Source organism: Sphaeramia orbicularis, chromosome 24, assembly GCF_902148855.1.
Source record: "Sphaeramia orbicularis chromosome 24, fSphaOr1.1, whole genome shotgun sequence".
In the NCBI taxonomy this organism is placed as follows: Eukaryota; Metazoa; Chordata; class Actinopteri; order Kurtiformes; family Apogonidae; genus Sphaeramia; species Sphaeramia orbicularis.
Window position 1 is genome coordinate 45,776,898 of NC_043979.1, and position 24,699 is coordinate 45,801,596.

General features: G+C 36.1%; 2 protein-coding genes across 3 annotated transcripts in view; both read right to left on the bottom strand.

Moving 5' to 3' along the window:
• LOC115415316 (DNA-binding protein RFX6-like) overlaps nucleotides 1–24,699 on the bottom strand; it is a 98,668-nt gene that overhangs the window by 46,868 nt on the left and 27,101 nt on the right.
• LOC115415317 (afadin-like) lies at nucleotides 1,307–13,897 on the bottom strand. 2 transcript variants are annotated; one of them, XM_030128845.1, is made up of 3 exons: nucleotides 13,870–13,897; nucleotides 6,153–6,237; nucleotides 1,307–2,668 (listed from the first exon to the last, which is right to left on the bottom strand). In XM_030128845.1, the coding sequence occupies exons 1-3, from the start codon at nucleotides 13,880–13,882 to the stop codon at nucleotides 2,515–2,517; spliced, it is 252 nt and encodes an 83-aa protein (XP_029984705.1). In that variant the 5' UTR covers nucleotides 13,883–13,897; the 3' UTR covers nucleotides 1,307–2,514. The 2 variants fall into 2 exon arrangements, with proteins under 2 accessions (XP_029984705.1, XP_029984704.1); XM_030128844.1 differs by lacking the exon at nucleotides 13,870–13,897 and having other exon boundaries at nucleotides 6,153–6,641.

Consider the following 24,699-nt stretch of genomic DNA (forward strand, 5'->3'; position numbering starts at 1 on the left):
CGCAATATTTTGAAAATTTGACAGAATTTCCGGTTTACAGCGAAGGCAACCAGTGAAGCAGGAACTTTCCCTTCTGTTGGACTGAAAGAATCCCCACAGTTTGTTCAGAAACACAAACCCTCTGTTTAGTTCTCTGGTGTTTCCACTGACAGTCCTACAGAAGAACACTGCAGCAGGTTCTCCTCCACAAAAGAGGAAATATGCTACAAATCAGTTCAGTTCTTACAACAAACCCAAATGTGTGCAAACTGTCTTCATAGTCCTCAGACTAATGTGCTGATGGGGACAGACTAATGAAAGCAGAACTTCACTAAATGTTCACAGTTCTACATCAACGATAAGGTACAACTGCTCATTATATTATGACTTTATTCATTAAATAAACTTCATTCTCGTAGTGACCAGTGTTTTTTTTCTTCTGTGGCCCTAATACGCCGTCGTAAATTTGGGATGTCAAGTTGGGAGGAAAATTTGGGATGAGAGAATGTTTCAAGTGTAACTGGGATGGATGGATGGATGGATGGACGGATGGATGACAAAAGACCACACTTCCAGCCTGCACTGTTGAAAAATCTGTATTTATTAATGATTTACAAAAGGCTAAACATGAAACCATTTAAATGAATCAGTTCATCTTAAAACCTAAAAAGGAACTGTGGGGGGGAGGGGAGAGACGGGTCTGTAGTGTTTTTTTTTTTTTGTTTTTTGTTTTTACAGGTCAGTAAATAACAGCATCTTTATGTCACCATGAAAAAAAAATCTGCTTTAGTGGAGGCTCCTGGAGAAATAAAAAAAAAAAAAAAAGAAACACACACACAGGGGAGTCACTCAAACTGCAGAAGAGAAATACATTTGAAACGTCACTATTTTTTCTGGCGTTTTAAATTGACTGGGAGACACTGGGTTTTGGAGGTGCGTTCGTTTTCTACATCAGAGCAGCAGTGGCGGGGTGAACGTGACTATGTAAATCGTGTGTATGTATATAGTTTTTTTTTTACATTTACAATTCTGTCTGTCACCTCGACTCCAGTTCCTTAAAAACCTCCTGGATCTCTCCGACTACAGCTGGTGTAAAAACAGAACTCTTCTGTTTCTAATGCAAAAAAAAAAGAAAGAAAAAAGAAAACAGAACTATATCACAGATTGTTACCACAGTATGAGAGGTCCCAAATGTAATCTCACAACAGTTTGCTGATACATATTTAAATTAAAACTTTTTGTGCAAGTTTGCTTTTTTCCACAAGGTTTGAAATAAATATCTGTAAAGCAAACAAGTTTCCTTTTTATTTTATTTTTAATTTTTCCTTTTTATTTTTTATTTTTTTACCGTGGAAACCAACATTAATCACATTGAAGGAGTTTAGTTTTTCCGGATTGAATTTAGGGTAAAAAGTCGGTCGAATTAATCTCACACAACTCTGCAAAAAAAAAAAACAAACAAAACAAAAAAACATGACTCGGATTAAAAATAAAAAAATAAAGTTAAAGTTACCTCAGGTCGGAGTGAGAAAACGATTAAAAATTCCACTCCGGAGAGAAAGAAAGAATGAAAGAGGGCGGTAGATAGTCCAGTTCTGGCAGAACGTCTGCCACCGAATGCTGTTAAATCACATTAGTTTTGCAGTTTTTTTTTAGTAGCCTGGCAGGTTTTCGACAGTAGTAAAAGAGTGAGACAGCTGTGGACCTGAATATTTACAGTAATGTTGTGCACTTAAAAGATCCGTGTCTGGACTGTAAGACCATCCTCTGGAGAATCCTCCGGAGATTTATCTAAAACATCACAAAACAAAAACAAAAAATTAAAATAAAAAGAATTCCCATGCTTTCTTGCTACGGAATGAAATAACAGTGTTTTCACTCACTGAGAATTTAATTAAAATAAAAAAAAAACAAAAAAAACAAGAAAATAAAGGTTGGTCTGGAGCTCAGAGGGCGTATCTGCTGGCGAGAAGGAATTAAAAGTCAGAAAAAAACGACATGATGCCGAGAAAAAAAACGATAAAAGAACACAATAAAACTGTTCGTATTCGATGAAGCCATAAAAAAAAAAAAAAAAAAAAAAAATTTAAAATGAGAATGAACCTTTCTCCATCCCTCGCCCAAGAACCGTTTTACAAACAAAAATATATCCCCTTTAGTCGCGTGAAATCAAATTCTCACCAGATAGAATTCAAAGGTTTGTACAGTGCTTTATCATTATATATCTTTGACAGACCTTAACGAGGGGAGGGAGTTTGAAGCCGTAAATGTCTCTCCTATTGCAACGATATAGCTACGTCAAAAAAAGTGAATGGTCCAGTTATTTAAATGATTAAAATAAAAAAATAAAATGGGCAAACAACACAAAAAAAGGAAGAGACGGCCAGTGGAAGGGAAGTGAGCGGCGGTGGCGGCGGCTCTTTCCACCCGTGGGTTTTCTGTTGTTGTTGTGTTTTTTTCTTTTCCCAGGAGCACCTTAACGTTCCGGTGGCGGCGGCGGTTAAGGTGACACTAGGAGGCGATGGGCTCGGTCTACTACTTGGTGTTGAGCTCGTTCTCCAGCTCCATGAGTTTACGTGAAGCCTTGACCTTGTTGGAAACCTCCTTCCCCTGAGAGAAGAGACGCTGGCGCTCCTTGAAGGTCAGACTCTCCGGAGCGCCGCTGGGGATCGAGTTCTCCTGCTCCTGACTGGAAAAGCCACGAACACAAGGAAAGAAAAGTTACACTGTAAGCCCGGAAAAGTAGAGTTTACAACAAACATTTGAGGCAAGTGGTTGCACTTAAATGATTTGAGTAATGATCGACTAATCAATTGGTTTAAGTAGGTTCAACTTTAATGCTAAAAGTATTGAACTTAAACTATTAAGTAGAAAACACTAAAAGACAAGTTATTTGTACTTTAAATCTGTTGTAAAATCAACCCCACTATCCAACCATTCAACTCAGCATTTTAGCTTACACTGACTAATTTACTCAACTATAGCCAGATTAATTTATCATTGATTAACAACTTTTTTTAAGATAATCAAAGTCTTTATGTGAAACTGAACTGTAATCCTCTGTTTCTTTTGCTTGGGTTAACTGATCCTGTTGTTACCAACAAATATCACAAAAAACTCTATGGAATGCTGACTTTTTGTGCCAGAAATGTTTGCTTGTAAACTGGATCTCAGATCAGATTCCCACCCGGACACAACGGCATAAGACAGTTTTTAGTTCTGTTTCCCTTGACTACCTCACATGTCGATTACACCATAAGGATGATGTCTTTCTAAAGACTTGGGAACGTTTTCTTGCCTATATGGGACTGGAAGCTTCGACAATTGTTAAAAGGGCATTTGTATTTTGAAAAGAAAACATCTTTTTTTGGGCCAATTTTTGTTTTTTTGTTTTTTTTGTTTTTGTTTAGTTCTGTTGATATGTTCTTTGTTTTGTTTATTGTCATTTTGTGAGTGTGTGTATAAAACAAAAATGACAATAAATATAATTTTGAAAAAAAAAAAAAAAAAGATAATCAAACTCAAAATCCTACTCCTCATTAAAATAGTTATGAAATTATTCAACTTCATATATTGCAGCATGAATAGAAGTTAGCTCAATGTCATTTACCAGTACAGGAAGTGCTTTTAATTTGACAAGACATTAAGTTTCTGTTGTACAATAATCTAAGATGAACAGTAAATCCATAGTTCTTCCTGGCTCTGACTCATGGTGCAGCTGTACAAAACTACAAAAACAACAAAAAGGCCAATAAACACTGACATACACACATTAAATCCAAATTAACACTAACATCACAACCCCGCTGAACCCCTGCACAGAAAAAGAACACATTTTCAACAACATGCCCACTACCCACAATGCAATGCGAAGATGAAAAGGTGCACTGTAAGCGCGGAATTTGTATTTACTAAAATGCTTTAATTACAATGCACTTAAATGATTTAAGTTTTATGATGGTCATGACTAAAACTTAGTGATTTAATTCCATTCAACTTAAACTTTTTCGTACTTTCAACTATGTCTACAAATTAGTAGAATATACTGATATTTGATAGTAACATCATAAACAAATCATTAAGTGCATTGTAATTAAAGCATTTTAGTGAATACAAACTCCGGGCTCACAGTGTAGGGTTAACCCTTAAAGGTGCAGTATGTAGCAGGGGCATTCACAGGATTCTAGAGCGGCAGGGCAACATGTGTGCACCACCGTTTTTTCAGGCCTTGTTGAGCCGCAGTATGTAATAAATTCCCATTATGTAATAAAAGTTCAAAATGTAATAAGAATGTCACGTCATCTTGTAATAAAGCCGCATTATGTAATAAACTGACACATTTTGGAATAAACTACCTCAACGCATTATATAGTAAATTTTTTTCACATTATGTAGTAAGTTATTACAATTTGAGAAATGTATTACAAAATGCACTTGACACATTTTACTTTCAGGAAAATGTAATGTGTTAAATTAATCTTTAAACTGTGTGGTTAAAGTTCTGATTCCATTACCTGTAGCTCCTGTGACTAATTTCTTCTAAATTGCTCTGAAATTATATTAATTTGGATTGTTATTACATAATGAACCATGTTATTACATTTTTTTAAAATAAAAATGTGTCAAGTGCATTTTGTAATAAATTTCTCAAATTGTAACTTATAATGTGAAAAAATTTACTATATAATGCGTTGATGTAGTTCATTACAAAACGCCTCAGTTTATTACGTAATGCGGCTTTATTACAAGATGACGTGACATTTACATTTGAACTTTTATTACATAATGGGAATTTATTACATAATGCGGCTCAACAGGCCTTAACCCTTTCATGCATGAATTATAAGAGCCTTAATCAGATTTTCTTTTATCAGTGAGTGTTTTTATTCCTTGAGGCATTTAAAAAACAATGTGATTGAAATAGTTTTTATGAACCCATTTTCATGGAGTTGCAAAAATATCCACTCAGCTGGACGCCATGCATTAAATTTTTGTAGCAAAGAGGATACCACGCTCTACAGCAGGGGTGGGCCGGACTAGTGAAATAATATAAATAAGAGTATAAGAACTTATAAACAATGTCAACTCAACTCTGTCTTCTCTGTTCTTGAGTGAATAAAGTCAAATTCTGTATTGAAAATTTTTACATCTGCGAACTGTACTTGAACATAACACGAACAAATATGAGCAATCTGAAAATCATTTAAAAAATAAGTGCAATTTTAATAATATTGTACCTAGTTTGTCATTTAAACATCACAACTTACAGATCACAGTGGATCTACAAATGCACAAAACATTTTATAACAGGCAGAATATTTTGTAAAATTAGACATACTACTCTTAAGACATTTCAGGTTGTTCATATTCGTTCAGGTTATTCTCATTTTTTATAAAAGGCTAGTCTGTCAATAAAAACAACTTTGTGTAATTTTGCTTTTTTTTTTAAAACTAAACAACAAAAATTTGCAGTTTTCATTATTTATAAGTTACTATGATAGTATTTTACTCGTCTGATCCACTTTAGATTAAATTAACCTAAAATGATTTTAACATCCTTGAAATAATATCTTCAGTGTAATTTTTGCATTTCACAAACTCATCCCACGGGCCGGATTTGGCCCCCGGGCCGCATGTTAGACACCTGTGCTCTACAGTATTTGGAATGTGATTGCAGTACCAGTTTTGGCCACAATCCTACATACGACACCTTTAAGAATGGCCCATGTGATTTTTAAAATTTTTGTAAGAGGCCAAAAAAAAGTGCCTAAATAAATGTATAAGTAGAGAATGAGATTAAAAACAACTGTAATGAAAAAAACATGTTTTGTTTCTGATTTAGTGTTTATTCGGAATAAAACAATCCTCTGTTTTGACTGAACTGCATCTTCTTTTGAAGTTGTATCACTGGTTTGCTTTATAGAAAACAATCAAGTGTCAAATCCATCCTTCACAGGGAAAGAGAGAGGACAAAAGAATAGTGATGTTTAGAACCCAGATTTGGACTTGGAAATCCTTTGTATAGTGTCGAATCATTCTGAATCACATCGAACCAAATCGCACTGAATAAAGTCAAATTGTCAAATCATAAATCCCAGAACGTCACTGTGGTGAAAACGTGTCCTTGAGCGCTCACAGGTTGTTCAGGTCTTATCTCATTTTTTTAGCCTCACCTTTTCGTCCACTTGTCTCGCGGGTCCTTGTAGACTTCTCCTGATCCTACAACTCCTGCTGAGTTTCCAGTGTATGAGTTAAATCCTGCGAGACGTTCGGGATCCACAAAAGACGGGACACGAGAGCAACAAGACATGAGTTAGCATCGTTCATGGATAACGTGTGTTTTCTGAAAACATCCGAAACGGAAGCTGCTGGGTGACGGCTGAGAACGCTATCCGTTAAAATACACACTTAAACATAAAACAGTGTGTGTTCGTAAGTAGAATAGAAACCTGATTTAGGCTACGTTCACACAGCAGGTCTTAACGAACAAGTCGGATTTTTTGGTGGAATACGAATTTTGTGTGTTCGTTCATATTCCACATTAAATGCGACTTCTATCAGTTTTGAGTATGAACTGAACGTGACCCGGAAATAAGTATGTTTTTCCCGTTGCTCCTCATCCTGGGACGCAGAATTGTGACGTTTGTCGCATGTAAAGGTTGGATAAATGCGACCTAGCCGTTCAGACTGAAGTTGCATTGCAAATATCGGATATGTATCGGATTTAGGATCACAAATGAAAGTGGCCTGGGTCCGACTTGAAAACATCGGATTAGTGTTGTTCAAAGTGTCTTTAACAGGTTGGATAAGTCGCATATGGACACAAAAAATTGGATTAGTGCTGTTCAAAGTGTCTTTAACAGATCGGATACTGGTCGCATATGGGCAAAAAAATCGGATTTGGGCCACATATGAAAGTGGCCTGGGTCAGATTTGAAAACATCGGATTTGTGTTGTTCAAACTGTCTTTAATAGATCGGATACAGGTCGCATATGGGGAAAAAAAAAAATCGGATTTGTGCTGTTCAAAATTTCTTTAACAGATTGGATACAGGTCGCATATGGGCAAAACATCGGATCTGGGCCACATATGAAAGTGGCTTGGGTCAGATTTGAAAACATCGCATTTGTGCTGTTCAAAGTGTCTTTAACAGATCGGATACAAGCCGCATATGAGCAAAAAATCGGATTTGGGCCACATATGAAAATGGCTTGGGTCGGATTTGAAAACATCGCATTTGTGCTGTTCAAAGTGTCTAACAGATCAGATATAGGTCGCATATGGGCAAAAAAAATCATATTGTGCCGTTCAAAGTGTCTTTAACAGATCGGATACAGGTCGCATATGGGCAAAAAAAAATCGGATTTGGGCCACATTTGCCTGCAGTCTGAACGTAGCCTTCCTTAGACACAAAACTTGAACGTGTTTATGACCACGGGCGCCAAAACCCAGCAGCTTCTCCGGTCGACATGATGTCATTTCCCACAGACCAGCCTAAGCAGGAAGGAAGGAAGGAAGGAAGGAAGGAAGGAAGGAAGGAAGGAAGGAAGGAAGGGTACGAGTTGTGAGAAGCGTTAGGCAGAAACAGTCAGATCTCATTAAATCAGTGCAGCGAGCCGAAAAAAGAGAAAAGAGAGCGTTAAAGCTGAAAGGGCCATTCCAAAAGCAGCAAAATGGTCTGTGGAAGTGTCAACGGGCTCCGAGGTCCAGGTCACCGTCCAACATGTCCGACCTCCACGGAAGATTGGACGTGTCCTGAAGTCACCTGACGTTACGAACATCTGTTCGTATTTTAAGGCTGGGGCTGATTTAACCCATAAAGACCCAGTGGTACTTTAGTGTCAGTTCCCAAATGAACTTTTAACCTTTAACCTTTCTTAAGCGATTTATCACCATTTATTGTAATATTATCTTCTGTATTTTGCTTTTTTTTTTTCAGTGTAAATCATGTTTTTTTTCTGTATTTCATTCACTGATCATGTAGATGTTCATAAAAGCTCAGAGTAAATTTGAGGGTTATTATATCGAGAAGAGAGAAAACTGAAGAAAAAGTAACTTTTTCAGCAAATCTATCGTTAACTGAATATTAAAACACCCATCTGTATCCACTGTCATTGATCCAACTCCATGGGTTTTACTGGTGAATCAATGTTGTAGAAGATGACTGTTTCCATGGTAACTACAGAGCCTCTAAACGTCCAAATGGGTCATATCTGATGACCATGAAAAGATGAAGAACTGTATAATAGATTTTTTCATATTGCGATTTTTGTGATTTATTGTTCATTTAGCTGATTGTATTGATTCGTTTGGCTGTTTTGTTCATTTTGGTGCTTATTTTATTAATTCTTTTTAACATTTATTATGATATTCACTGTATTTTGCTTTTTTTCAGTAAAAAATAATAATTTTCCTATATTTAATTTAGTGATCATGTAGATGTTCATAAAAGCTTCAAAGGTTATATGAAAACAGAAAACTGAAGAGAAGTGACTTTCAGCAAAATATATCATGAGCTGAACATATATATATATATATATATATATATATATATATATATATATATATATTATATATGTATGTATATATATTTTTTTTTAAATCATTTTTCCTTCATTTTTGTTTAGTTTATGGCTTATTTCTTCATGATTCTTATTTTGTTGATTTTTTGTTGATTTTGTTGATTATTTTGGCTGTTTTTACTTAATTTTGTCATTTTTTTCTCCACATTATTTAGTATTTTGTCAATTATTTTACATTTATTTTTGTTCTTTTTATTTAATATGTTTAAACTCAGTGTGTCCATCCACTGTCGTTGATCCAACACCATGGGTTTTACTGGTGAATCAATGTTGTAGAAGATGACGGTGTTTCCATGGTAACTACGAAGCCTCTGAACGTCCAAATGGGTCATATCTGATGACCATGAAAAGACGAAGAACTGTATTTTACACCAATTATTGACATGGATTGATAGGATTAATGGATCAACAGGTATTAAACAGTTTAGATCAGTAGATGTTTGGGTCTTTATGGGTTAAAAACAGTCAATAAAACCTTCAGGCTCTAAACCAGGGGTGTCAAAGTCATTTTAGTTTAGGGGCCACATTTAGCCCAATATGAGCTCAAGAAATAATAACAGTGAAAAAAAACTCAGTTACATTATGAAATGTGATTATGTTTACAAAAGTTTCCTTAAAATTGTGAAAAACATGAACAACCTGATATTTATTCAGAAAAGTGCAATTTCAACAATATTATGCCTTTACATTACAACTGCAAATACTCCAAACATTTAATAACAGGCAGAAAATGGTTAAAATTGCATTTATTTCTCTTAAGACATATCATTTTGTTCATATTTGTTCAGGTTATTCATATTTTTGTCAACAGATAGTTTGTAAAGGTAAACAATTTCATGTAATTTTACTTTTTTATGCTAAAACTAATGTTTAAAATGTTTTGTTTGTTGTTAGTTGTTTTTTTTTGTTTTTGTTTGTTTGAAAACTGGAAAATCGGACATATGCTTGTACCTGTGCTAAGAGATATGTGTACTGAAAATATGTCCTAATAAAAAGATTACTAAAAAAAACAAAAACAAAACAAAAAAAAATATGATGTTATTTGACTGGTCTGACCCATTTAAGATCATACTGGTCTGTATGTGGAACCTGAACTAAAACGATTTTGACACCACTGTTCATATTTGAAGTGTAATTTTTGCATTTCATGGGCTGGACTGGACCCTTTGGCGGGCTGGTTTTGGCCCGCGGGCCGTATGTTTGACCAACTGGACTCATTCAGCCTCCGTCCACAGGATGAACACGAGGACGGTGACCCCTGACCTTTGACCCCTTTAGGTTGCATTAGTCAGTCTCATGTGTCCCTGTGTCTTTCCAAACTGGAGCCTCAACCTGTCGGACTGGATCAGGACCGGGTCTGGATCTGGATCCGAATGTTTCACAACCCTGCAGTCTGCAGGTTTTTTGTTTCTGGGTAAAAATAATTCCACCAGCATGAACCAATAAATCCCACAAAATGTTTCATTTACTGTCGACGAATCCGATCAAAAGACCAAAACCAACAATGAACTGATGATTAAATATAGATCTGATTTTTCTGGAAACTACCAACACCTCAGAGTTCTTTATTTTAAAAAATAATAAAAACAGCAGTATGTGCATAAACATTGCTATATCCTCCTTTGCAATAAAGTGAACGACGAGTAAATAATGTATGATCACTTATTTTTATTCATTTTTCATTTTGTTTAAAATAAAGAACTGGTCTTCAAAGTGCAGATTGTTTAAGTCAATATGAATCTCACTAGATATTATATTGATCGTCAATTTTTAAAGATTTATATTAGAAATAATGATGATTCTATAGAAAACACAACAGAATAGAATAGCTATAACACAATTAAGTGAATGTGGACCAGTGTGGGTGGGTGGGGTACTACAGTACTTTTCTCTTTTTTTCTCTCTTTTTTCTTTTTTTCAGCTTGGAAATGGATGTTTAAAGCAGCGTACGACTTTCATCACAATTTGTTTTTGAAATTTATAAAACCCTAGTCACATCCTAATTATCACTAATCCATTTGTTTTGAACAACTTTGAAGATGACTGCAACATAAACACAGTCGCTTGTTTACATAACAACCCAAACGCCACTCAGGCCTTATCGGAAACTTTGTCGCTAAGTGCTTTGTGGGAATGGCGACCAAACGAAAGCGGTTTCTCACAGATTGTTAATATTCCCACTTATTCGGATTATTTAAAGCCAGACTATAACTGCGTAAAAGTAACTGTAGTCGCTTTTCCACTGGACATCTGCGCAAAACTTTACCGATATTTACTAAATGTCAAAAAAACAGAAGTGCGTAATGTCGGTTTTTCCATTAAATCACAAATGCGATGATTTGTTTAATATTATCGCGACATGACGTGAGAAGTTATTCCAAACATGGAATGAACATAAATATGGTGTTGATTTACAGATATATCTTATTATTATATATGACCCCTCTATCTCGTACTAAATTAAAAAATGATTGTGTTTCCTGGTGTGTCCACACATACCGACACATTTCCTCTTCTTCTTCTCTTGTTGTAACGTACATCAACATCCGTTTTTTTAATTCACTTGTGTGTAGTTGCGAAAAAAGGTCTTTCCATTGCAGTTTTGCGTGATATACCATTTGTGCCAGGCCCGAAAAACCACCTCTTGATGGCGCAAAAACTTTTAATTGAAAAATGAGAGTTTTGGCGAAATTGTCGTTTTTCCATTAAGCAAATTTTTAAGCGCAAGTTATATTGGCGCAATTTGAGGGTCAATGGAAAAGCAACTACTAATCCATTAGTCTTTGAACAACTTCAAAGATGACTGCATCATTAACAGTCTACTTGTTTAATAAACTGAAACATCACTCAGGCCTTTTCAGAAATTTTGTCGCCAAGTGCATTGTGGGAATCGTGACCAAATGAAAGTCGTTTCTCACAGATTCGGTAAAAAAATGAATTTGATCGCTACAACGTACGATTATTCTGTCCACCAGGGCTGTTTTAAAGAATGAGTCTAGTCGGTGGATGGAGGAAAAGGCCACAGTTTTGCGTGATATACCATTTGCACTAGGCCTGAAAAACTACCTCTTGATGGCGTAAAAACTTTTAATCAAAAAATGAGACTTTTGGCGAAATTGTTTTTTCCATTAAGCAAATCTTTATGCATAAGTTATATTTCCGCAATTTGAGGTGAATGGAAAAGCGACTTGTGTTGGTTTTGGTCTTTTCAGTGGAGACGATGCCAGCCTGATCCCACATGTTCCAACTGCTACCTTCGACTTCTATCAGACAAATATTGTGAGTGTGCGATAAAAGTCGGTTTGAGTGGGTTCAGGCTCGGTAACAGACACCACAGGTCCAATCAGCAGAGGCTTCCTGTCTGAATGGGTTCTGATTGAAACCAGCAGTGGAACGGTACCAGACGGCAGCAGGTACTCATTACCTGATCCACCTCCAACCCCGGACTCACACATTTAACACCCAGACTTAAACTCTACTACAGTCCAAATGCATGATGGGATGGAGGGGGGGGGGGTGGTGGTTCAGTTCAGATGCAGACACAGTGACAGGGTGTGAACCCAGATGGATTCCTGCAGCTGGCAGCTCCTGGGCCCTTCTCTGGTTTAGGTTTTATAGAGCCAGCGCTGAGATCTGAAGCGGAGTTTGGGACTCGATCAAGTCCCGAAAAACCACATAAACACAAACTGGCAGAGAACAAAGAAACCACAGGGAAACGAGGCCCGTTCAAGGCCGGGCACATTCCACGTGGAGCCAAAAGACATGGAAAATTATACTTCTGGAACCCTCCACTGGGTTTGATGCATTCTCAAAGGTTGTCAATGTTGTTCTTTTCCTTTAAGAGGCCGATAAAAAGTCACTGTTTTTGTGTTTTTTATTGACTTTTGTTACAAAATCCATCTCCCAGGAAGCCCGGCTTTGCTCTTCCTTTGCTTTCTCTGCACCTACCGAAGCAAACTGGCGTCAGTCGTATTATTTCTGTGGTTTTATTCCGATCAGAAAACGAACTCGGCTTAAACAAAAGGCCATGTTTATTAACCCTTAGATGCATAAGTGGGTCAAAATGACCCCGTGAGGTGGTTTTTATTGTAATATCTTTGAAATAAAAATGTATTATTTCATATTCTATACATAATTACCTTTATAGAGTTGATGTAATTGTAGTTTTTGTATTTACTGCCCCAGGCTTCCATAGGTGGGTCAAATAGAGCAGGTGTCTAATGCTCCACCAGTGGAAGTGGGATTTTAAAGTTGTGCAACAGACTTTATCTAGTGTGAAATATTTTATTTGTCGTCACTGTCAATTTAATTTTCATATTGCTTATTATTATTATCACTATTAACACTTACATATTTACATTACTTATTAGTCATTTATTGTTGTTACTACTATTACTGTCATCACTTTATTATAACTTTTATTCTGATTATTAAACTATACATACACATATTGTTCATAATAATATTAAATAATTAGCAATTTATTATATTATTATTATTATTATTATTATTATTACTACTACTACTCTGTTATTTGTTGTTTCTAATACTTTCTAATGTGCAATTGCCATTTTTTTTTCCAATATTGTTTTATTTATAGTTATTATTATAATTTGTTTCTATGTGTAGATTCCATGTTGTGTTGCTACTGGAACTTTAATTTCTTGATGGCTCTGCACAAGGGATCAATAAAGTTTTACCAAATCAAATCTAATCTAAAAATAATCCACATCATTTTCAATGGAATTTCATTTGAACCTTTGATTCATTCAATAAAGGACTCACTCACTAAATGGGTGTTGATATTATCGTTATATGCTATAATTACATTCTATACACATTTTGCTTTAGTAATTTTCAAAATATATAAAAAAAACATTTTAAAATTGTTAAATGTAAAAATAATAAAAATAATAAAATCAGTAAAAAAAATTAAATATGAAATCTTTCTTTTGTGGACCAAATTATAATATAAATGATTATTTTTAACCTGACAAAAGTGTCATAAAAAACACAATATTTAACTGGGGTCGTTTTGACCCATTTATGGACGAGTGGAGGGTCCAGACACTCGGTCATCGAAGGGTTAAAGTCAAACTGGTTTGGAGGACAGACGCCGGTGGAGCTGCCAGCTGATCAAGTCACATTCATTTGAATACATTTGCAGATTCATACACCAGGGAAGCCAGAGACTCAGGTGGCGCTGGGTCACCTGAACCTGCCGCAAAGCCCTGTGGGAGTTGTAGGAGTTTTAGTAGAAGCTGCAGCGTTAGAGAGCGAACGCATACACACGCACACAACACACACCGACAGGAGACATGGACGACAGCCAGGAGGAAACAGAGTGAAACAGGCAAATTACCAAAACGAAGAAGGAAGCAGAGACAATTAAAAAATAAAGACAGCCTGGTGGAAACTACGCACAGGCAGGAAAAAAGCAATAGACATCAAGCCGGTTACTGGCAGCCAGGGTGCAGTGTGTTCCATGTGCATGTGTGTGTCCATTTAGTGGAACATGCAGCGTTTATTACTGGGGGAGGGGTGGGGGTGGGGGGGTAGGGGGGACGTTAGTGGGATCCTGGATTTGAGTGAGAATGCAACACAACGTTCCCACGAGGTCCTGGGTGGGTTTGGGGATGGAGGGGGGATCGGACTCAAGCAGCGTTTCCTGGACCTCAGGTACTGGTCGGATTCAGACCGTGATGCATTCAAGGCTCCGTTTGTCTGTGGCTGCTCAAACGCACACAAAAATATGTTAAATACGCAGAAATGTGAAGTATTTTGATACTGTTGGTCACTGTCTGATGCTTCGTTGACGTGTCCTGTCAACATCAGTCATTTTAAATCAATGGCAAAAGGACAAATGAGGGCGTAGATGTTTTTGCTCATTGATTGAATTGGGTTTGGCTTTGAGATGCTTTTAAGGAACATTTATTTATTTTATTTTGCACAACAACAAATCAAACATTAGGACAAACAAAGAAACAACTTGTGCAGGTGAGATCAGAAAACCCCATGAGGCATTGTCGTTATACTTTTAGTAACTTTTAAAATAATGGTGACGTTTTATATGTTCTTATCAATTTTTAGTTTGTTTTTAGTACTGATTTTCAATGTGTATGTGATTTCCATTTTGTGTAACTTCTGCTGCTGTCTTGACCAGGACACTCTTGAAAAAGACATTTTTAATCTCGATGAGCTTTTTTTCCTGGTTAAATAAAGGTTATAACATCACACTTACAATTACGAGTCAAATATACCCATAAATAAATAGAATTAAAACTCACTTTTGCTTATTCTCTCACTTTTTCTGTTATTTTCTCATATTCATCTTAAATTTCCTTATTATTTATCTCGTATTATAACTTATTGGCTTCTAAAGCACCGTGAATAACCTAATAATATGATGAAGTGATACATAAAAACACTTACACATATTAAAATTATATAAAACTTCTTGTTTTTGATAAATAACTGAATTAAAAAACCTTAAACTCATTCTGTTCACACAGGACCTGGTAGCTGGTACTGTGAAGAACAGCTGGTTTCAGGTCATTCAGCAGCTCCTACACAAAAACTTCAATTTAATAAATACATTAAATAATCATAAATTGCACATTTTTTTTCTTTCATATCTGTATAACACTGGAGCCGTTGAATAGAGGCTGAAAAATTCTTGTTTTACTTCTTTTTAGGCATTTTAAGCCAAAATCATGAAGTGATACTGAATACATTTAATAATAATTTGACTTATTGTCTGATTTTTACAATTTAACAATATGCCTGGAATAAAAAAGTGCGTCTGATGTGAAATGTAGTATGACCTCAGTTAATTTAGAGGCTGTTGAAGGGAAAAAATAGGAACCCAGATAAACCCAGAGAATCAGACACTTTAAATATTGCTCTACATTAACAAAAAATACTTTTATCTTCATGAAAAATGTTTACGAGACGATTAAAGCTGAACCCAACCTTTCGTTTCTGGAATTTCTGTTGTTGTGACACATAGCTGCCACTAGAGGTCACTGTGGTTTAATGGAAGGAAGTTTGATGGAAACAGGAGGTTGAATGTTTTAAAAAAGCAAGTTTTACATATAATTCACCCTTTTGACTGTGTTGTTAATACATTTACAAACACTGAAACAGTATGTAGTCATGTAAACATATAGAAATAATTTTTTTTTTACTATTTTGAGTGAGAAAAACCCTAAAAGTTGCAGAACCATCTCAGTTTTACAGCTGTTCTTGAATGCCTGATACATTTCATTGATCTTTATTTTCTAAATCACTACATCAGTTTTACTTTGTCTCTGTGAATTAAACTTAAATTACTTTATGAAGAAAACAAAAGTGATTCTGTTATGGAAAACTATGGACATTTTTTCCAATGAAACTCTGATTATTTATTACACCGTTAAGGAATAAATGGAATTAAATATTTGTACCTCTTCTCATGAAATGACTGTGACAATGTGATTCATTATTAAAAGATAAAGGTAATGACAGATGTGTATAAATATGAATAAAAACAGGAATGTGTCTGAAAACCAAATTATTCCAACTTTATGGACATCAATGCACTTGTGCTGTACATATTTTTAATTTTTATCCCTGTTTTCATCCGTATTTGAGTCATTTACGTGTTATTCTGAGCTTCTATTGTTTACCTGACTCCCTACATGTGAAGTCATTTACAGATTATGTTAAAAAAGCGCTTGTTGACAGGAGGTTTTTCCGCCTTTGAAAAGCCACAGACAAACCAGGAGCTGTTCACTCGACGCACCGCTGCTGTGTGCGTTTTGGTTGGTGTTTATGAATGAGGGCGTCCGTTTATCGGGTGATTAATGGGCGTGAAAAAGCCAATGGTGTGTCTCCTTCCCTTTAAAGCCAACACCACTAAGCAGAGCCACGGGGCAGGAAGGGGGCGGGCAGAGTGACATCTTGGCCACGCCCCCCGCCCAAGCAGCAACCAACCAGACACAAAGGAGGCGGCGAGCGACAACACCAACAGTACTACGATTGGCTCTGATGGGTCTCAATCTGCAGCGAAAAGTGGTGGCGTGATTATCGATTGCTTTTTTCTGTTGGCTAGTGCTGATTGGGGGGGTGATGATTGGAGGACGATGAGGAGGGGGGAAAAAATGATTGTGGACGGGAACGGGGGTGTAGTGCCGTCGGAGCGCACCGCGACGAAGCTGCGCCGTAGTTTTCTGTAAATCAGAAAAAGGTGTTTTTCGCATTTCCTGGTTGGATTTCGGAAATATTTTGAACGTTTGAAGGTCGAACAATTCCTAAATCCCTCCTGTAATCCCGCAAAAATAAATGGAATGGGCAACGTTGACATTTAAAGTGTGTTGACTGGTTAGCAACAACCTGTACTGGTCTGCAACTGGTGCAAAATCCACTGTTATGGCAATAATTATGTAAGATTTATTCAGTCTATTATCTACACTAATTATCAATAATCAATATGATATCCATCCCAATACAAAACTATACTATGACATTTGTCATTATTATTTATCTACACATAAATGTACTGTTTTACATAGACCTGAGTCATAGATATACATACTATAGAAACTATAGACAACTATACATATAGATACACATACTGTTTTCATAGATCGACTACTATAGATACTATAGACACACTATATAAATCTGTCTCTCTTTTTATATGCATATCGAGAGAGATAGACAGATATATAGATATAAATACTGTTCATAGATATAAAGGCTGTTACATACTGATATTAAATTGTGTTGATTCATATTTTATGTCTATTTTTTAGTCTCCTTTTAGTTCTATTCTTATTTACTTTATAATATTTGATATCTATTTTCTTATCTAATTTTAGTTCTTGTAATTTTATATCCGCTCAATTATTTTCAGACATACTGCTGTTTTTTTTTTTGTTCATATCGTTGCACTGACTGGAGTAACATTCCTTATGATAATAAAAGCTATTCCATTCTAAAAAAATATTTTAAAAAATTAAATATCTTTAAAACAATCTGTTTTGCAGATTATTAAACCAACACACCTTAAATTTTGTTGCGTAGGTTGTAGTACTACATACGTCCGCCTACATTCCTTTATGCTGTGTTAAATGCAATAAAATCTTTGACGTTGCTAAGTTTTTGTCCAACTGTGATGTAATATTCTCACCATGATGATTGGGTTTCTGTCTATGTGAACTTAAGGTAAAACATGATCCAACATAGTTTTATCGAAACTGTACAAGGTCGACCAACAATTACAGAACAGTGTCAATATGCATTATTTCACCATTTAGCAATGAGAGATATAGTCACAAAATTAAAGCAAGCACTAATCTGGATTTAGCGATTTGTGACAAACTAATCTGATATACGCAATATAGACAAAAGTATGTGGACACGTTAGATTCAGGTGTTTCTTTTCTAACAAGGGTCTGAGATACAAAACAATAATGACTAATATCATAATAAGGAGAAAATATGAACAAAAAATTGTTGTTTATATGTCAAATCAGGGTGAACAGGACATCTTACATGTGTCACAATATTTTCGTCCATGTAGTTTATAAACATCAATATTTCCTCAAAGTTTTAATGGTAGATTTTTCTTCCTCAGTGGGATGTAGAGAAAGTAGATGGTTAGTTGCGGTAGAAAATTATTATTTACAGTCAAAACCTGAAAAATATTTTAGAAATTTAGAGGAAGAACATTTAAAATCATAGTCATGGATAAAAAAAACTAAATCAATGTTGAGAGAAATTAAGTCAAAACCACCTCTGAGGTATAACAATTTAAACCAAACTAATCAATGCAATGATATTTATATCAATATAAAACTATATTATGACATTTATCATTGTTGTTTTGCAGAAGAAACACCTGAATTCAACGTGTCCCAATACTTTTGTCCACATAGTGTATTCACGATAATTTGAGCAATCAAGCATTAATTTTGATTTGCGATTTGTGATGGGTTGACCTAATCTGATATGAAGTCCTATGTATTCGTGCTGTCTGTAAATCTGCTTTAAAACCTTCGAAATAGTCACAACTTATTGCGTCAAAGGTGCGCTCCGGTACGTAAACGAACAGCGCTACACCCGCGGACAGGACACAAAAAACCAAACACATACTGATTTGCCTGAAAAGAGGGAGGAAAATTTCCACATATAAAAAAAACAACAAAAAAAAAAAACAAACGATAAATAAAAACTTGATCGACGACAAAAATTGAAAAAAATGTGGACAAACATGTAAAGAGGGGAAAAAGTAGAAGGTGGTGGTGAAAGGGCAGAACGCCTCCGCACTGAAAACAAAGTGAAAACAAACACATGACAGCTCTAAACCATGAAGGAGCGACTACGGAAGTGAAGAGGTGAGTGGATGCGAGGGAGGGATGGGAGCTGTAGAGGGCGCTGTGGCGTTCCTGACTCCGCTCTCCTCTCCCTGGTTCTACCTTTAAAGCCTCCGGGGGGCATGGAGCTGGGTTTGGCAGGAAGGGGGGGGCCTGTACTGTTGGAGTTGTTGACTGGCGGCTGGAACGAGCCAGACAGGAAGATGCCGTCAGAAAGAGGGCGGGGCTTGCGCGCAGTGGGCGGCGGCTGAGGCTTGCTGTGATTTGGCGAGACGGAGGCCGGGAGGTCGCCGTACGACTTCCGGGTCGCCGACAGCTTCACCTGACCTGATTGGCCGCCGCCACTCCTGCTTTGGTGGTGGTCCTCCTCGTCTTCCTCATCGCCCGCGTAGGAGACAAACTTGGCGGTGTAGAGCGTGTCGGGGGAGGCGACCTGGGTTTGAGGTAGGAGGTGTTTCTCTGTGGGGGGGGCGGGGGGTGTTAGTAGGGTTGTGCGGGGCGGGGGGTTGGTAATCCGGGGCAGCGGGGGCCGATACAGACGGCCGGCTCGTCTGGCGTCAGCAGCTTTCTCTCGGCCTCCTCGTGCTGCCGGCGCCGCTCGGCCTCCAGGCGAGTGTAGTACTCCTCCTCCTGTCTCCTCTGGGGGAGGGACAACCTGTTAGTACGCTCCACTCTGATTGGCTCTCAGCTCACTACAGGTCGCTAACGGGCCAATCAGCCACACAAACACCCAGGGGACTCCATCACACGGTTCTACTAGAGGTACGGATTCTAACTACAGCTGATCTGACGAACCATCGGAGGAAACAAATGCCTACGGATCTGATCGAACTGACCCTCCATCAGGGGCTTCAGTTGTAAAACTGGTGGTTTATTTTCAGTTCTGATTTTTAAATGTAGAGGATGAGGAGGAGTTTAGACCTGTGCTCCATGTCTGTTCAGTGGGACTGTGGTGGAATGTTGTTTATCGATGGCCAGAATACAAAACCTATCTGAAAAAATCACTTTTTTCAGGAAACAAACAAAAAAAAAAGTTTAGTTTTATTATAGCATGCTCTTTGTTAAAGATATCCAAGCATATTCTACTGTTCTCAGACTCTCTTTCTATATGTGTTAACAATATCATCCTTGTTCTCACCATTTAATGTGAAAACTCAAACTCTAAAAATTTGCAGATAGGAGGTTTTGTTTTTTGGCCATTGCTACATTGTTTATTGTTTACTCTAGTGTGCAATGTTTGTTGGTTTATGTTATTCTTTTTTTTTTTACTGTTATAATCATTACTACTTATATTACTTATTACTTGCATATTATTGTTACAGCTACTAATACTTATCACTTCATTATAAATTATATACATATATACATACTGTGCAAATTATATTATAACATAATTACATAATTATTTTATTTATTATTATTATTTCATTATTACAACTTTGTTCTACTTGTATTTTCTAATGTGCAACTGACCTCTTTTTACTACTGTTTTATATTTTATTGTTATTACTATTTCTTGTAACATTTCTTATATGTATACATTCGTTGTTGTGCTGCAACTGGAACCTCAATTTCCTGAGGGCTCTAATCTAATCTAATCTAATCTAATCTCATCTCATCTAAATTCAGGTATTATTTAAGACTGAAAATAGATCTAGATTTAAGATATAAATATGTAAAAACAAATTGTCTTTGTTGTTCATGGCTGTATTGTGTCCTGATTTTACGTGTGATTATACTAAAAGCTTCACTTAATTGTGGTAACCTCATCAGGATAAAATGATAATGTGAATATTTATGTCACTAAATGTAAAAATAATAAAACTTTATTTCATTACCTCATCTGTAAACATGATATCTGTAATGTAATTAACCTACTTTTATTTATCGTATTACTTTAACCTCGAGCAGCAGAAATAACTTTTTGTTCACATATACATAGTTCATGTTGTTAATATTGTGTTTATTCGTATATATTTTATTCTTATTTTATTTTTGGAATTTTATATTTGCTGTATTCTGATTTTCTTATGTATTAGTTTTTTTTATTCATAGTTTGCACTGACTGGAATAGTACTCTTAATTTCATTGCACACACATTGACAATAAAGGCTATTCTATTCTATTCTATTCTATTCTATTCTATTCTGTTTCTAGAATAGAACAGTGAAGAATAGAATAGAACAGAATAGAATAGAACAGAGCAGAGCAGAAGAGAATAGAAGAATAGAATTGAATAGAATAGAACAGAGAAGAACAGAATAGAACAGAGCAGAATAGAATAGAACAGTCTGCTCTGTTCTATTCTATTCTGCTCTGTTCTACTATTCTATTCTGCTCTGTTCTATATATTCTGCCCTGTACTATTCTATTCTATTAGGGTTAGCAGAATAGAATAGAATAGAATAGAACAGACTGTTCTATTCTATTTCTAGAATAGAACAGTGAAGAATAGAATAGAACAGAATAGAATAGAACAGAGCAGAAGAGAATAGAAGAGAAGAATAGAATTGAATATAACAGAGCAGAATAGAATAGAACAGTCTGCTCTGTTCTATTCTATTCTGCTCTGTTCTACTATTCTATTCTATTCTATTCTATTCTGCTCTGTTCTATAATATTCTGCCCTGTACTATTCTATTCTATTCTATTAGGGTTAGCAGAATAGAATAGAATAGAATAGAATAGAATAGAACAGACTGTTCTATTCTATTCTATTCTATTCTATTCTATTGAACAAAATGCCAAACTCTCTGCATTTAACAGTTTTACAGCAGAAGCCCCTGGACTCAGATGGATCGAACTGGTCTTCCTTGGCCTGACAATAAGGATAATAGTAAAAATAAAGACTCTATTGTTCTATCGGTGACAAAATACAGTTAATAAAGTTGTATTTTTCTACTAAACTGAGCCAAAATCTATTCTGAGCTTCCAACAAATCTGAGACGAAACCTCTTCAAACCCCTGACGCTGATCGTGGTCTGACACTAGGACTGGATTGGCTGTACCGTGGCCTGGCTCCGCCCACTGGACCACCCTGTCTACCACCATCGCTGTGTGTGTCCATATGTGTGTGTGTGTGTGTGTGTGTGTTAAATGGTTTTTGCGGGCAGGTCTGTGATCCCGGCCCACCCTGAGCTGTGAGCTGCTCACACATGAATCCACAGCGGGTGGGGCGGGTGGGGGCGACTTGTGTTTAGATTTCTGGGTTTGGAGCCGGACCAGCTGCTCCGGGTCACATGTGCTTCTGTGACGCCGCCGCCGGTGTCAAGACGTCATTTTTTGGTCCGTTTTCGTGTGCGGTCGAGGTCCTCCCCCGATAACCCTGATTCAGCGGGTGGAATCTGAAGAAACTGGGAGGGATTAGTGGGTGCGTGGGTTTTCGATGAGTGGGTGAATGTGTGGAGTATGGATGGCTGAGGGTGGGCATGAGGCAGGGTGGTGGGTTTATATAGTGTATTTATGAGTGTGTGTGTGTGTGAATGACCTGAATATAAAGCATGTGGTTTTGGGAGGAGTGGCAGGGTGGGCGGCATTCCCTAAAAGTATTTTCTGAAGCGATGCTGAATGGAATGGTAACAAAAAAATAAATGAATTCAACAAAAAAAACTGAAACAAAACCTGACCAAATCATAACGTCTACCCCAAAAAAAACCCAACTGAATTTCCTGACGTACACTGACAACAATAACAACAACAACAACAACATGATGGGAGTCCCATGCTCAAGGTGGGTGGGGGCACAATACAGACATGACACGGCAAAAACATCACATAGGGTGGGGGGGGTGCACAGGATGAGGACATGCAATTGGACATTTTAAACAGTAAAAAAACAAAAACAAATAAATATCAGAAAAATACATCAAAACAATCTTAAACATGATGTCATACACATGTTAATAAAGCTGTCATTGTTGCTTTTGTCCAATTCGTACTTTAAAGTCTAACAGATAAACGTAAGTCGATAAACGATTCTTGATTTCCGTTCTGAAAACGAGCAGTGGTCCGATCGCTGGTTTATTCGAATCCAACGGAACAAACACCAGAACGACGACACACGCACAAAATAATGTATGTTTGATTTAACACTGAGACAAAGATGGGCGGGTGGACACGTGATCGGACCACTGGTCGTTTCGCGGAATCCAAAATATATTTATTTATTTTACATTGACCGCGTCTTATCAAAGGCTAATGAAGAAAGAACAAGACAGGTTAATTATCAAACCAAACTGAATCATTTTTATAAATAATGACACATTATTAGATTAAAAAGACTGAAATCTAGTGACAAAAAAACTAACATTAAGTCTATTTTCCCAAAGAGCGACGTGTGGATTTAGTGTGAGGACTTAATAAATAGCAATTAAGTCTTTTTTTTTCTTTAAAAGTTAAGGAAAAAAGTGACACAACCTGGCTGTGTATGTTTTGTTAACTATACTAAATGTCTTTATGAAGCTGAATATTACATTTATTTATATTTTATCAAGTCATTTAATCTCTTTTATGTAAAGAAATCAAATCTAATAACTTTTTTCCTGAAGTTTTGGTCATTTTAATTTACAAAAATAAGAACTCATGTATTTGACATCTATTTTTCCAAACAGCAACATGGATTTAATTTAAGGACTTAATAAAAAGCCATTAAGTCTTTTTTTCTTTAAAACTTAAGTGAAAAAGTGACACAAACTGGCTGTGTATGTTGTGTTAACTCTACTAATATGTCTTTATGACGCTTATATTACATTATTTATACTTTATAAAGTTATTTAACCCTGAAGCCAAATCTGATAACTTCCTTTTTGAAGTTTTGGTCATTTTAATTTACAAAAAATAAGAACTTATGAATTTGACATACATTTTCCAAATGAGCACTTAACAGTAACATGGATTTAATTGAAGACTTGGAAAAAAAGAAGTAGTCTTTTTTTCTTTAAAACTTGTGGGAAAAAAGTGACACAAACTGGCTGTGTATGTTTTGTTAACTATACTAATACAGGCGTGGAAAAAAATATTAGACCACCCTTGTTTTCCTCAGTTTCTTGTTCAGTTTAATGCCTGGTATAACTGAAGGTACGTTTGTTTGGACAAATGTAACGAGAACAGCAAAAACAGCTCATAGTAGTTTAATTTCAGAGCTGATATCTATCCATTTAACATGTTTTCTTGTTAATAAGCAAAATCACTTCAGTTCTTCCATCAGTATCTATGGCATTGTACTGACAAAAACTGTGCTTTTAGACATTCCATGTTTCTTTTCTGTTTCAGTCACATGATACACACAGGAGTTAGGACTGGACTGCTAAATCATTGTTTCTGATGACTTTAGATGGTCTAATAACTTTTTTCCGCGACTGTATGTCTTTATGAAGCTGAATATTACATTTATTTATACTTTATAAAGTCATTTAACCTCTTTTATGTAATGAAGTCAAATCTGATAACTTCCTTTTTGAAGTTTTGGTCATTTTAATTGATAAAATATATGAAATTATATATTTGACATGCATTTTCCCAATGAGCACTTAACAGCAACAATGTGTGGATTTGATGTAAGGACTTGAGAAAAAGCCATTTAGTCTTTTTTTCTTTAAAACTTAAAGAAAAAGAGTGACAAACTGGCTCTGTATGTTTTGTTAACTAAACTAATATGTCTTTATGAAGCTGAATATTACATTTATTTATATTTTACAAACTTATTTAACCTCTTTTTATGTAATGAAGCCAAATCTGCTAACTTCCATTTTTGAAGTTTTTCATTTGGGATTTTTTTTAA